The following is a 15,558-nucleotide window of genomic DNA, read 5'->3' as shown; positions in this document are numbered from 1 at the left end:
CAGATTTCTTTCACCATCGGAAGCGAGCGAACCTCCTATAAGTCATATTTCCACATCACCATCAGCGCGTGGAGATGTTTGCCGCTCAGCTATCAGATGAAAATGAGCTCTAGGGAAAATTTCTCCCGGCATGCTTTGCGAGTTGTGTCCAACACCGCCTGTCGTAGTCTTTAACCATGTTTCGCTGCCAGCAATTTTTCCAAAATAAAGTGCAGATTCATTTTAATTTTATTAAAGATGTTTTCGACCTTCTGAAAGCACTCGAAACATTGTTAAAAAATTCATCTAATTTGTCGTCTTATTCTTTGTCATCATTAAGTTGAAAATGTAATAAAAGGATTTCAGTCCAAAGAAAAGCCCATTCAGTACTACATGTATAATACTTACTTCCTTATTATATCGCAAGAAAGTCCGGGACTAGCTAACCCAGAATGATTTGCATTTCACATTAAGAGTTCGAATTCTGCAACTTGAAACCTGCAGGAATTCAAGTCTAGTCTAAAATTCGATCAAAAACATCTGGCGAAACATAAAACGTAGTATTATTCATTCCTTTGTTTTATCTTGGAACAATGAACGCTCAACAAACGTTTCAGATGAATTCTTCTACTCAAGCTCCCAAGACTTCCGTACAACCCGTTGTCCAATTTTTAACAAAGGAGAATATTCCTTCCCCTGACCCAAGTAACCCTTTGTATACATGCTTAATTGTAAGACTAGGATGTGAAAAGAAACCGGCCAGTATTAAAAATCTTTCTATTCCATTTTTTATTCATTTCATTCCAGCCAGATATTAGTGCAAATTAAAATGTTTTACAATAAAAACCCGCATAAAAGTACACGTGCTTTGGGGGTTCAGGCTGATTTTGTTCTTATATATCGGGTTTTTTCTGCAAAATCAACCTGAAAATGTTCTTTAGGTGTTCTTAAAATTGTTTCTAAAAAATAAATACTGCATAGACTACTAACAGATGAAATCAATGTGCAAGCGCAACATTTTAATTAATCAATGGATTTCATGTCAGCATGCTGTGTCTGCAGCAATTAATAAAGAATGTGATTGACAGAAGGTAACAGTCATTTAGTTACATAAATTAGCCAAGTCCAAAACCAATTGCTAAATGTGTCCTGGAAATTCCCATACCTGCTTAAATAAGAACAATTTTCATCTTTCAGGCTGAATGTGTTCTTATGTATATGGTACTTTTTTGACCAAATTTCAGCCTGAGCGTTCTTAATCCACTTGTTCTTTTATGCGGGTTTTTACTGTATTCTCTTAAGCCATTTCTTAACTAAGTCAGAAACCCTTACCACTACAATCCCGTCTCACTTCCACTAGGTTTGCGGAAACGAGTTGAATAGTAATACATATAGTTCCTCACGCCTTCACTGACAAATGAAGTCAAAGACGAATGCAATTGCAACTGTAATTTTCATTTAGTCCTGACAGAAGTGTTTGACATGAACAACATGGACGAAGTTCTACAAGCCATCTCTATCGGCCTCATAGTTGCTTGCTTCCTTCTCAACACCAATCGAGCTCTAAAGAGCATCGAAATATGCAAGGAATGCTTGGTCATAGTGAAACACAAAGCAGGAATCAAAGACGATAAACTAGCCATATTATTCTACAAGAGGTTGTATTTGATGTTGTCGAAGGCTTATTGTGCAGTCAACAACAACAAAAATGCCATAAAATATGCAGAAAAAATTCTCGAGATTTACCGTGATAGTGGAGAAAGACTTGCAGAATATGATCTAAGCTTCGATCTAGGAAAAATGTATTTGCGTCAAAGCAAATACGAAGAAGCAAGAAAACTCTACGAGAAAGCCCTACTAATCAGTACAGAAATCGGCGGCAAAAAGGCAGAAGCTTCCTGTTACGGAAATCTTGGAAAGGTGTATCAATCACTAGGCGAGTATCATAAAGCACGAGAAAATGTTGAGAAATCACTTGTGATCGCAAAAGAAATTGGTGACAGAAATGGAGAAGCCGCCTGTTACGTAGATCTTGGAGCTGTGTATGAAGCAGTTGGCGAGTATCACAAAGCGAGAGAACATCTTGAGAAATCACTTATGATCAGAAAAGAAATCGGTCACAGAAATGGAGAAGCCGCCTGTTACGGAAACCTTGGAGTTGTGTATCAATCAGTTGGCGAGTATGACAAGGCGAGAGAACATCAGGAGAAATCACTTGTGATCACAAAAGAAATCGGTGACAGAAATGGAGAAGCCGCCTGTTACGGAAACCTTGGAGTTGTGTATCAATCAGTTGGCGAGTATGACAAGGCGAGAGAACATCAGGAGAAATCACTTGTGATCAAAAAAGAAATCGGTGACAGAAATGGAGAAGCCGCCTGTTACGGAAACCTTGGAGTTGTGTATCAATCAGTTGGCGAGTATGACAAGGCGAGAGAACATCAGGAGAAATCACTTGTGATCAACAAAGAAATCGGTGACAGAAATGGAGAAGCCACCTGTTACGTAAATCTTGCAGCTGTGTATGAAGCAGTTGGCGAGTATGACAAGGCGAGAGAACATCTTGAGAAATCACTTGTGATCAAGAAAGAAATCGGTGACAGAAATGGAGAAGCCACCTGTTACTTAAATCTTGGAGCTGTGTATGAATCAGTTGGCGAGTATGACAAGGCGAGAGAACACCTTGAGAAATCACTTGTGATCAAGAAAGAAATCGGAGACAGAAATGGAGAAGCCGCCTGTTACTTAAATCTTGGAGCTGTGTATCAATCAGTTGGCGAGTATGACAAGGCGAGAGAACACCTTGAGAAATCACTTGTGATCAAAAAAGAAATCGGTCACAGAAATGGAGAAGCCACCTGTTACTTAAATCTTGGAGCTGTGTATCAATCAGTTGGCGAGTATGACAAGGCGAGAGAACATCAGGAGAAATCACTTGTGATCAACAAAGAAATCGGTGACAGAAATGGAGAAGCCACCTGTTACGTAAATCTTGCAGCTGTGTATGAAGCAGTTGGCGAGTATGACAAGGCGAGAGAACATCTTGAGAAATCACTTGTGATCAAGAAAGAAATCGGTCACAGAAATGGAGAAGCCACCTGTTACTTAAATCTTGGAGCTGTGTATCAATCAGTTGGCGAGTATGACAAGGCGAGAGAACATCATGAGAAATCACTTGTGATCAAAAAAGAAATCGGTGACAGAAATGGAGAAGCCGTCTGTTACTTACATCTTGGAGCTGTGTATGAATCAGTTGGCGAGTATGACAGGGCGAGAGAACATCATGAGAAATCACTTCTGATCAAGAAAGAAATCGGTGACAGAAATGGAGAAGCCGCCTGTTACTTAAATCTTGGAGCTGTGTATGAATCAGTTGGCGAGTATGACAAGGCGAGAGAACATCTTGAGAAATCACTTGTGATCACAAAAGAAATCGGCCACAGAAATGGAGAAGCCGCCTGTTACAGAAACCTTGGACATCTCTATCGATTAGTTGGCGAGTATGACATGGCTAGAAAACATCTCGAAAAATCACTTGCGATCACAAAAGAAATCGGCAGCAGAAATGGAGAAGCCTCCAGCTACTTAAGGCTTGGTTCTCTGTATCAATCAGTCGGCGAAGAAGATGAGGCTAACAAACACTTTGAGACAGCATTGGTGATCAAAAGAAAAACTGGTGACAAGAAAGGGGTAATTTCTTGTTGCAATAGACTCGCTGCTTCCTTTCACTCTCTCGGTAAATATCCCATGGCTAACAGTTATAATCAGGAAGCACTTATGATCGCATCAGAAATTGGACATAGGGCTGAGAAAGCCGCCTCTTTATTAATGCAAGGATATATCTTGTACTCAATTGGTCACCGTGTCAAAGCTAAAGAATATTGCGAAGAAGCAATTGCGATTAGTAAAGAAATTGGACACCGAGCAACAGAAGCCAATTGTTCCTTACTGTTAGGAAACGTTCTTTTCAAAGATGGGGAAAATGTTAAGGCTGAGGAGCATTTTATGAAGTCGATTCAGATAAGTGAGGACATTGGCGATATTTTACAGCTTTTCCAATCGCTCTACGGACTAGCACGCTTAAGAGTGCAAGAAGGAAAGAATCAGGAAGCTATCTCGTACTTACTTGCTAGTGTCGAAAAATGCGAGAAAATACGCGGCTCCATACAAGATAACGATCAATGGAAGATATCGTTCTTGGACAACAAGATTTCCCCCTACCGTAATCTCTGTACATTGCTTTGTAAATCCGAAAATCCCGAAGCAGCCTTGTATGTTTCAGAGCTTGGGAAGGCAAGGGCTTTGGCAGATCTAATGTCAGCTCAGTACTCTATGAGGAATCCAGTCTCCGCTAATCCTCAAACATGGTCCGGTATTGAAAGCATAATGGACAAAGAACTTAATTGTTCTTGTCTATACGTCTTCTATTCTTCTGACAGCATATATTTCTGCATTCTTAAAAGTAGTGGAGTCAAACATTTCCGAAAGATCAAAGGAAGTGAAGCTATCGCTCATGAAGGATTTGCCCAGAATATGGAAGACTTTTTTGCCACCAAAAGCTTCAGAAGTTTTGACATGTCACCTAAGGAGCTACGCAAGAATGTGTCTTTAAATGTCGTACAAGGAGAGTCAAAATCATACGAGGATGACAGCCATGAAGGTTTCCGAATTGGAAATGAAAGTAAAGAAAACCAAGGTCCAAAAATGAATCTTCCTCTGTGTCACAGACTAATCATCGCTCCTGTGGTTGACTTGCTTGACGGCTCGGAGATCATCATCGTTCCTGATCGTACTTTATACAACATTCCATTTGCCGCATTGCCTGATGACAGTGGAAAGACGCTATCCGAGACTTTCAAGATCCGCGTCGCCCCTTCTTTAACAACTCTCAGGCTCATCCATGACAGTCCAGCAAACTATCACAGCCAGACCGGTGCACTGATAGTGGGGAATCCTGATGTTGGTGAGGTGATTTTCAAAGGACGTCTTACGCCCGTCTCGCGACTGCCGAGTGCAGAAGAGGAAGCAAAGATGGTAGGAAGAAAGCTGGGTGTTGAGCCTTTACTAGGACAGCAGGCTACTAAGCAGGCGGTACTTCAAGCGATGGAATCAGTGGCTCTGATACATTTGGCTGCTCACGGTGATGCAGAAAGAGGAGAAATTGCTCTGGCACCTTCTATTCGCATTCCTAACGGTATACCTCGAGAAGGACTCTACTTATTGACAATGTCGGACATTTCAAAGGTCAAACTGCGAGCTAAACTGGTAGTCCTTAGCTGTTGCCATAGTGCACGTGGAGAGATTAAGGCCGAGGGAGCGGTCGGAATTGCTCGAGCATTCCTAGGATCTGGCGCACGCTCGGTGTTGGTGTCAATGTGGGCCATAGAAGACAGCTCAACAGAGAAGTTAATAAGTCATTTCTACGATCACCTTGTTCGTGGGGAAAGCGCTAGTCACTCTCTTCACCAGGCCATGAAGTGGATGAGATGTAACGGCTACTCTGACGTGAAGCAGTGGGCGCCTTTTATACTGATTGGAGATAACGTGACCTTTCATTTTGGAAAGTAAGGTAAGATTACTTGAAAAAGTGTTTTTTTGTTTTTTAGCAAAAAGTACCTAATAATTGTTCAGTATTTTGCCGAGGAGTTATCGATCAGGCTGAGTTTATTTTCAAAAAGAGTAAGATGCAGCATATCTGATCATTTGATTATTATTGCTTTTTTTTTTTTTTTTTTGTTCTGCTGCAACGGACATGGTGTTCTAATATAACTGACCTGCTTTCGATGAGAGACCATGAAATTACGTAATAACCCGAAATGCATTTTTACTGACCAAATTTCAGATATAAATCGTATTCAGCTGTAAATGGTACAATGAAACTTCCATGGTTCCAGCTCAAGTCTGAATGACAATGATTTTATACTGCGTTTTATCAAACAAATAAGGAAGCCACTACCATATTATTTTAATGGTGTCTATTGTAATTGCGAAGTACATTTGAGAAATTTAGAAAGCACAAGCCACAAGGTAATGTCTTCCACATTTCTCAAGTTTTTTTAATGAATCGTAACGTTTTATGGCAAATTAATTTATTTCTTTGATTTATTCACTTTTTATATAGATTTAACGGTGGCGCCACGATAATACACGAAAAACACGATTATTTACGTTTTATACAAATGTAGCTTTTCAGGCAATCAGCTAACGCCTTGTTTAGAAAACCGGTTCAACTGAGATTGACTGAAGTAGTCGAACAAGCCTTTTTCATAGCTTTACACTTTGTTTGTTTGTTCTCTTTCAGATGTCTTGGTTGAACTGACTGACTGACCAGCGGAAACAAGTGAGAAAGACAAAGCAGAATGACCTCAAGAGACAGTTTTCAAGCCAGTGGTGTGTCTCAGTTAGTAATGTAATTTGACCCTTTTCAACAGTTTTGGTACCCTTTTAACCTTTTAATCATTCAACAGCAGGATTCAAACTGGGATAAATGCTATGCAAAACGTTTCAACTTTTTGTTTAGTATGTATTTTTGAAGCAAAAACTAGTTTTACTCACGAGTACGCAATGACTTATTAGAGCTATTACCTGCAAGTTGTTTTCAGTCAAACAACAGTTGAAACTTGATCATGAGGTAGCTCAAAACACTTTCCAGCACTTTCCAAGACTATGGTTTTGATAAGTCATTACAAGCACTCTTTGTCAGTTGATGCTCCAATCATTGAACCTTAAAACTGCCAAATCATTGATAAACGCATTGTTATCATCTTCGTGACACTGTAGGTTACCATAGCATTAGTATGGTCTGTACTAAAGACACTCTTAATTTTAGCTTTAAGTACCTATGTTTATTCGAAAATTTAAGCTAGCTCTGAGCCCCATGCACAGAATTCTTTTAAACTTTGGCAATAATTGCATCTTGTCCTTATCAAAATTCGATAATAAAGAATACATGGGTTTTACCGCGCCGTTTTTGAAATATAAATACCTAAAACTAAAGTTAAGGGTGTTTTCAGTCTATCGTACCTCTGCTATCGCGACCCAAATTGTCCTGTTCTATAGATAAGGCACCTAAAACGACTGACACTAAGTAACAATTGTTAACATGACTTAGAAAGAGAATATTATTCTAAGCAAATTAAGTTGGGTCAACAACGTAGTGTATAGGGCATTTCTTACCGAACCAGCTTTCAGAATGAAAGAGCTTTAGGAGTTAAATTTTTTATCAATTATTAGAAGTCTTTAGAAGAAACAAAAAGCCAAACAAATGTGAATTTAAATTTCTACTAAAAAATTGAAGTTGAAATGAAATTATTTCTACTAGTTAGGTTTGTAATTTTATTTTGTAAATAGTTCGCCGGGAAGCGTTGACCCTTAGTTAAATATACATTAGGAATTTAGGAGTTTGAAATAATTATAAAGAAGTGTGAGGAACTATATTTGCGTGGCATTTATCGCGAAAACGTCATCATAAGGCTGTTATTGTTGATTTAAAGGAGTAATAAATTAAACTAAAACTCTAAAGACGAGAAGTCCATTTATGTAAACTACTTCCCAGACTGAACAAAGCTGTTGCTAGTGTGTAGCGATGCGGGATTCTCACAAAATTTCTGCGACGTTGAAATTGCGAACTAAAAGGGAACAGTATTGAAGGACAATGGCCTCTGGAAATTTTCATTTCGAATTCGAAATATGGTACACGGGGGTGACAGGAAAAACACAAGTCTTTCCCTTTTGGCTACTGTTGGGTGAGTTATCCATGTTTTGTTTTATAATCTTAACAATTCGATTATTCCAGAGGGAAACAGTTCAGAAAAAAAGGGGAAAAGTTTGATCTTTATCACATTGCACCTTCTCAGCCATTTTAATAAACCTGATCGTTTTCTAAGAACGCCAATTGCCTAAAATTTTCCAGCCCAAAAATTTCATCATGCGAAATTAGGTTTTGAACGAAAAACGCGCTCTCATTGAAAGCGAAAAAGACTTGTCTGACTCGTGCAAGATTGTTTGCTCTCATCGTTATGAGTCAAAAACGCAACTTACTTTAGAAGATGTCGTGACAACCTAAACCCATTGGGGAAATCCCTTCAGTCTTATTAAAAGAACGAGTTGTCTTACTGGTTAGAGTCTGCTTCTCTTTTATTTGTCATTTCGGGTTATTCATGGGAAGACGGCAACAAAGAAATCTACTCCGGCCTGTTGTTCGATAGAAAAAGAGGAATACGAGAGCGTTTTAACTTGAGGTTTTGTGTTCATTCACTTTGGTTTTGCATTTCCACTTTTCTTGTTTAGTTACTGAAACACTCGCGCCATTTTCTCATCCAATCAGAAGTAAAGCCAACTGAATCGTAACTCGCTCGCGCACGTTTTCCCGCGCTTCACGCCGATCACGTGCTTAATGCGATAATTGATTGGTTTACTCGATCGCTCGTGTCTTTTGTGATTGGTTACGTTGGCTTGGATTTTCAGATTCAAATGAAAATCTCTCTGTGTAGAGCTTTTAACTAGAGCTAGCGGTTGCATCTTGACTATTTTAAGAATCATTGTCAGAGAAAACCTGGCAGTACCAAAACGTGGAGGTCGGCTATTTACCTACATCTTTTGACAGTATAAAAGCTATCCGAAAAGATTAACAACCATGACATTTGCCGAGGTAGGCGTTCGTTTTTCTTCGAGATATCACCACATTATGATATTCGCCATTCAAGCGGTCTAAAATGGCCGAAATTTCAGGCAACTTTAGGTGGGCCTAAGAGATACTTCGTACAAATTCCAGGAGACTCTAATTTTCGTGCGATAATATTTGTCCCCTTATTAGTTGATTGAGAAATACTAAAGGTCTTTCGCTTTAATTCTACGGTTTTCACGAGGTTCCAAATATCGCCGCCGAATCGTTAATGAGCGTGACCCAAATTTTAACCATTTTCAGCGAGTCGTTTTTCAAAATTGCGGCAGTTTATTTCCACAGAAACACATTTTTGTGATAGTATTTTGCATTGTTATCAATATCCAGTTTAGTTAAAATTGGTATCTACAGGCAAATCGGTGTAATCCGTCTCGCAAAGTCCAAAAAAAAAATCATCAGTCAGAAATATTTCCTGCTAAATTTTTAGCTAAGAATATCACCTTATACCGACTTTCTGCAATTGTTAACCATGATTTCTGAAAGATCTCCAAAACACTGTTAGCTGGACTGCAGAATAGAATATTTAAGCTGTGACATTGTTATTAATCTATGTAAACTTTCCAAACTCGCCAAATCCTTACCATTATTTAGGCTAAAATTTTCCCGCCAAAATTCTATTTCTAACGTCACGTTGCATGGAAAAACAGATCCTCACTTCGCTGGTCGTTTTTGCTGTTTAGTAGAACAAACTGCAAGTTAATAGTGAGCGAAGCTTTTCCCTGAATTTAATTTTGGGACTTCTGCAAACCCCTTGTTTACATCGATTTCTCCTTTTTCGGAAGGCGTGACGCGTTACAGATTCAAAGGTCAGACGACTGGACTTCGAAATGTCGATCTTACCTAAACGTCTCTCCTTGGTTTTGAAAACATTAGCTCTTCTTTCGGATCAGAAAAATCGCCAAGCATTGCAGGAAGCGGGTCAGTTTTTTCTTCAATTACTAAGCCCTGGCCAAACGGAGTCGCAAGTAGACGCAAGTTCTCAACTTGCGTCTCCTTGCGACTCCGTTTGGCCAGGTCTTGCGTGTACTTGCGTTAACTTGCGATGCCTTGCGCTCACTTTGGTGGAGATCAAATTTGCACGCAAGTCGACGCAAGTTTTTCACCGTTTGGCTACCCGACCCCAGTCAACGCAAGTTGAGTGACGTCCATTAACCTACTATTAGCCAATGAAATACAGGATATGTCTGCCTTGAAATGGGTATTTTTGCGACCTGCGTGTACTTGCGAGGAAACTTGCGAGTCCGTTTGGCCACCCAACACAAGTCTCTACGCAAGTTTAACTTGTGGCTACTTGCGACTACTTGCGAGTCCGTTTGACCAGGGCTTTAGACTGCAAACGAGATGGTCGAGGAAAGACGTCAGAGGTGGTGTCTATTAGGAGCAGCCGAATGTAATCAATGAAACACAGATTACGACAAAACTTCCCTACTCTCCGGCCTACGAAAGGATCATAAAGGACAGACGACTGGAATGTAAAAAAAAAAAAAGAAATGAATAACCATCTCAATACGTGTAATCGCTGCTAGATTACACGATTGTAAGCGGAAATTTTACTTGCGTTCATTGTTGTGGTTTTTATCGTCGCAGGTTGGTACACCGTCTTGTTTTCCGTTTCATTTCCTTTGATAGTACCTCTTGTACGCAATTGACTTACGACCACTTGCTATGGAGCTTGAGATTTTTTTGCTGATTCAAAGGTCGCTTAACATGTCTCGAAAACTTAGACCCGGAAAAATCTTCTGAATTTAGCACAATTAATTGAAGAATAAGGATCCTTAGTATATATATATAGCACCCGAAACCGTCACGCCACGCACCTCGTGCCCTAGAGATTGTAACTTAACTTGAAACTCGAATGGCTTCTAAGTATAAAATAGATTTGACAAATTTGCTTTATACTTATAATGCAACCGAAAAACCATACGAATCCTGGGTATTATTTTCGTGATCTGATCAGAGGAATGTACCATCGCGGGCTAATGTTTTTTTTTTTTCTTGTCTCTGCAGATTCTGCCTATGACGTTGTATCGACGAACAGTAAACAAGACGTCTTGAAGCAATCCGCGGTAAACACGAAGTGGAAAAAGGTTGCTACTTTTTCGGGTCTGAGTTTTCGTTTTCGAGGGTCTCAGTTTACGGGTCTGAAGTCTGACTTTAATTCAATCTCGCAAGTTGCTCAAAAAAATCCACAGAAAATTAAATGATGAAAACCAAACACTCAGCTCACTTACATGTAAATGTCAAAAATGAAAACAACGTTATTTAATGAATTGTTAGAAAACTAAATGGAATTGACATGTCCTCTAGGACAGTAGATTTTTCTTCCACCCCCATGCAGTAGTAATGGTGGCTCATATGGGCCGTAACCAGTTAGGAGCCGAGAAAGACAATAGGCTATTGTTGGGAGAACAATGGGCTCTATTGTTCTCCAAATCCAAGATGGCGCCTTGAAAAATCGGGCCAATCAGGAGCCGAATTAAGAATTCAAGATGGCGACACCCACGAAAGTCGGCCATGTTGGAAAATAGTCCACCAGCCTCGACGGAGGACCTAGGACCGGTCTCACGGATTTCCATAGCGACACAAATCACGCCAGGGTCACGTGAAAATTCTCATGCAACTTCAAACTCGATACTTACAGTGTCCTGTAGTCCTAAACGACAGAGGTCCGTCTGGCAAGCGGCCAGACTGAGAGACTTGGGTCCGAGTCTAGCCTATACAGGGTGTGGCAAAGCATCGTGGGACGATGACCTCATCGGTATCCAATCAGAAAGAATTAAAGTACTTACAGCTCGGCTTTCCCAGTCCCTTCCCTTTAAATGAGCGAAACGTTTACAAAACAAAATATTTCTCGGTAGAGATGAAAAAAGCCGAGAAAGACAATAGGCTATTGTTTGGAGAACAATGGATGCTATTGTTCTCCAAATCCAAGGTGGCGCTATTCATTTTAAGCCAATCCGGAGCCGAATTAAGAATTCAAGATGGCAGCGCTCACAAAAGTCGGCCACGCTGGAAAACAGCCCACTAGCCTCGACGGAGGACTGGGATCGGTCTCACGGATTTCCATGGCGACACAAATCACGCCAGGGTCACGCAAAAAATGTCACGCGACTTCAAAGTGGATAAAGCGTCCTGTGGTCCTAAATGACACAGGTCCGTCTGGCAAGCGGCCAGACCAAGAGACTTGGGTCCGAGTCTAGCCCATATAGGGTGGTGCAAAGCATCATGGGACGATGACCTCATCGGTATCCAATCAGAATAAAGTACTCACAGCTGGGCTTCCCCAGTCCCCCTCCGTTAAGGAGAGTATTAAACCAAACATTACACAATGTCAAATGTCACGAACTTTAATATAAAAACTTTCGCGCTCACATTAAAAGATATGACGTCATTGCCATGTTGATCGAGTAAAAAGACCAGTTTCTATCGTCGTGATACAATTTTTCAAATGACCTTTAATATCCAAAACATTTGCGCTAAAATCACAGAAAGCCGGTCATTGTGTCTCAAATAAGATAACACTATCAAAAGAAATGGAACAGGAATAATTTTATCCAGCGTGAATGCAATCTTTGACAAGTAACGAATATTAAGCGAAGACCAAATTTTTATAGGGTAAAAGGTGAGAACAAAAAAAAATACATTTGAAATACTTCAAGTGGAAATGAATTGCTAATGGCAGTTTCCAATAAAATCTAAACTCCTTGATCTTGACTGTTCCCTCGAGAAAAGTATCATTCAAAGGAATCTTGAACAAAAAAAGGCATTTTGGGCGACCATTGAAGAATTAACATAATTAGTCAGAGATGAAACATGGAATAAATTAAAACCGAAAAGCACTGTTTAGAAGGTGAAATCATGATAGACTGTATCTTAACCCTTGAGAATAAAATCAAAGGAATTTCAAATAAACGTTTCGCGCTTGAAGTACAAACACTGCAAATCGCTCCTAATTCAACAATTATAGTTGTCTAAGCGGGTTTTCAATAGCGCCAAAAATAAATCACTTACATCAAACATAGTCCTTTCCTCCAAAGCGTCACACAACTAGCAATCTCTCAACTCCATAGCCACGAAGACAGGAAAGAATGTTACGCTTAGAAAAGAAGACGTGTGCTGAACGTTGTCACAAGTAAAATGAATTCTATCAAGTCCGATTGACTTATAAACGGGTATTCACAAAACAATACACAATGTGACGTGGTTAACAACCAATGAGAGGATGGGGGATAGGGGGTACGCGATATCACGTGGTCAAGAATCAATGAGAAGACGGCAATGTCATTAAATTGTTATAAGCAAAACAAAGAGTCTGAGTCTTTATAACGTTTATTGAATAATAACTGCAAAGAAAGAATTGATTATAATTTTAACTCTTAAAGTCTTGACCGTAGGTATTCCACAAAGTGTTGGGAGCTAAACTCGTTTCCAGTTTCTCAGATTCTTTGTCCCACCTCTTCCTCCTCCTCCTTCTTCACCACCTCCTCCTCCTCCTTTCCTCCACCACCTCCTCCTCCTGGTCCTTCTTCTCATTTCATCCTCCTGCTCCACCTCCTCCTCCTCCACCTCTTCCTCCTCCTCCTCCACCTCCTCACCTCATTCTCCTCTTCTACCTCCTCTTCCTCCTCCTCCTCCAACTCCTCATCTTCCTTCTTCTCCACCTCTTCTTCCTTCTGCTTCTCCTCCACCTCCTCCACCTCCCCCTCCCCCTCTTCCTCTCTTTCCTTCATCTCCTGCTCAATCTCCTCCTCCTTTTCCGATGGTGGTGGTGGCGAATGTGGTGGTGGTCGCAGGGGTGTTACTGGTGGTGGAGGTGGAGGTGGAGGTGGACGTAATGGTGGCTGGTGTGGTGGACGTGATGGTGGGGGACGTGGTGGTGGTGGAGGTGGTGGTGGCGAATGTGGTGGTGGTGGTAGTAGAGGTTGAGGTGGTGGTGGTGGTGGAGGTGTTACTAGTGGTGGTGGTGGTGGTGGTCATGGTGGTCATGGTCGTGTGGTGGAGGTGGTGGTGGTAAATGTGGTGAAGGTGGTGGAGGTGGAGGTGGTGGTGGTGATGATGTTATGATGTGGTGGAGTTCTTGGAAATATTAACAGCGTATTTCCAGAACTTGAAATCCCCACCACATCCACCACCTTCACCACCACCACCACCTCCACCTCCACCACCTCCACCACATTCACCACCACCACCTCCACCACCACCACCAGTAACACCTCCACCACCACCATGACTTCCACCTGCACTACCACCACCACCGCCAGCTCCACCACCACCACATCCACCACACCAACCACCATCACGTCCACCTCCACCTCCACCTCCACCTCCACCACCACCACTACATTCGCCACCACCACCTCCAAAAAAGGAGGAGGGGTAGGAGGTGGAGGAGGAGATGGAGGAGGAGATCGAGAAAATGGAGGAACAGGAGGAGGAGGTGGAGGAGGCGAAGGAGAAGCAGAAGGAAGAGGTGAAGAAGAAAGAGGATGAGGAGTTGCACGAGGAGGAGGAGATGGAGGAGGACGAAGAGGAGGTGGAGGAGGAGGAGGAGGAGGAGGAGCTGGTGAAGGAGGAGGAGGAAGAGGTGGGACAAAGAATCTGAGAAACTGGAAACGAGTTTAGCTCCCAACACTTTGTGGAATACCTACGGTCAAGACTTTAAGAGTTAAAATTATAATCAATTCTTTCTTTGCAGTTATTATTCAATAAACGTTATAAAGACTCAGACTCTTTGTTTTGCTTATAACAATTTAATGACATTGCCGTCTTCTCATTGATTCTTGACCACGTGATATCGCGTACCCCCTATCCCCCATCCTCTCATTGGTTGTTAACCACGTCACATTGTGTATTGTTTTGTGAATACCCGTTTATAAGTCAATCGGACTTGATAAAATTCATTTTACTTGTGACAACGTTCAGCACACGTCTTCTTTTCTAAGCGTAACATTCTTTCCTGTCTTCGTGGCTATGGAGTTGAGAGATTGCTAGTTGTGTGACGCTTTGGAGGAAAGGACTATGTTTGATGTAAGTGATCTATTTTTGGCGCTATTGAAAACCCGCTTAGGCAACTATAATTGTTGAATTAGGAGCGATTTACAGTGTTTGTACTTCAAGCGCGAAACGTTTATTTGAAATTCCTTTGATTTTATGCTTTTCACCACCCTATATAGGCTAGACTCGGACCCAAGTCTCTCGGTCTGGCCGCTTGCCGGACGGACCTGTGTCATTTAAGACCACAGGACGCTGTATCGACTTCGAAGTGGCGTGACATTTTTTGCGTGACCCTGGCGTGATTTGTGTCGCCATGGAAATCCGTGACACCGATCCCAGTCCTACGTCAACGCTAGTGGGCTGTTTTCCAGCATGGCCGACTGTCGTGAGTACTGCCATCTTGAATTCTTAATTCGGCTCCGGATTGGCTTAAAATAAATAGCGCCATCTTGGATTTGGAGAACAATAGCATCCATTGTTCTCCAAACAATGGCCTATTGTCTTTCTCGGCTTTTTTCATCTCTACCGAGAAATATTTTGGTTTGTGAGCGTTTTGCTCATTTAAAGGGAGCGGACTGGGAAAGCTGAGTGTAAGTACTTTAATTCATTTTGATTGGATACCGATGAGGTCATCGTCCCACGATGCTTTGCCACACCCTGTATAGGCTAGACTCGGACCCAAGTCTCTCATTCTGGCCGCTTGCCAGACGGACCTCTGTCGTTTAGGACTACAGGACACTGTAAGTATCGAGTTTGAAGTTGCATGAGAATTTTTGCGTGACCCCGGCGTGATTTGTGTCGCCATGGAAATCCGTGAGACCGATCCCAGGTCCTCCGTCGAGGCTGGTGGACTATTTTCCAACATGGCCGACTTTCATGGGTGTCGCCATCTTGAATTCTTA

General features: G+C 41.4%; 1 protein-coding gene and 1 pseudogene across 1 annotated transcript; one reads left to right on the top strand and one right to left on the bottom strand.

The window, feature by feature from the left end:
• Nucleotides 1-1,446: 1,446 nt before the first annotated feature.
• LOC110063402 (uncharacterized) lies at nt 1,447-6,095 on the top strand. The gene has a single exon (XM_089276088.1). The coding sequence runs from the start codon at nt 1,462-1,464 to the stop codon at nt 5,545-5,547; it is 4,086 nt and encodes a 1,361-aa protein (XP_089132214.1). The 5' UTR covers nt 1,447-1,461; the 3' UTR covers nt 5,548-6,095.
• Nucleotides 6,096-13,399: 7,304 nt separating this feature from the next.
• Nucleotides 13,400-15,347, bottom strand: LOC149101135 (uncharacterized; annotated as a pseudogene).
• Between the last annotated feature and the right edge of the window lie 211 nt (nt 15,348-15,558).

Source organism: Orbicella faveolata, unplaced genomic scaffold, assembly GCF_042242905.1.
Source record: "Orbicella faveolata isolate gen_17 unplaced genomic scaffold, um_ofav_v1 contig_4, whole genome shotgun sequence".
In the NCBI taxonomy this organism is placed as follows: domain Eukaryota; kingdom Metazoa; phylum Cnidaria; class Anthozoa; order Scleractinia; family Merulinidae; genus Orbicella; species Orbicella faveolata.
The sequence above is the reverse complement of the archived record's forward strand: the minus strand, read 5'-3'. Positions and strand labels throughout refer to the sequence as shown.

Bases quoted from the DNA above. Each gene is read 5' to 3' on its own strand.
- LOC110063402 (XM_089276088.1), top strand. From the start codon at position 1,462: ATGAACAACATGGACGAAGTTCTACAAGCCATCTCTATCGGCCTCATA.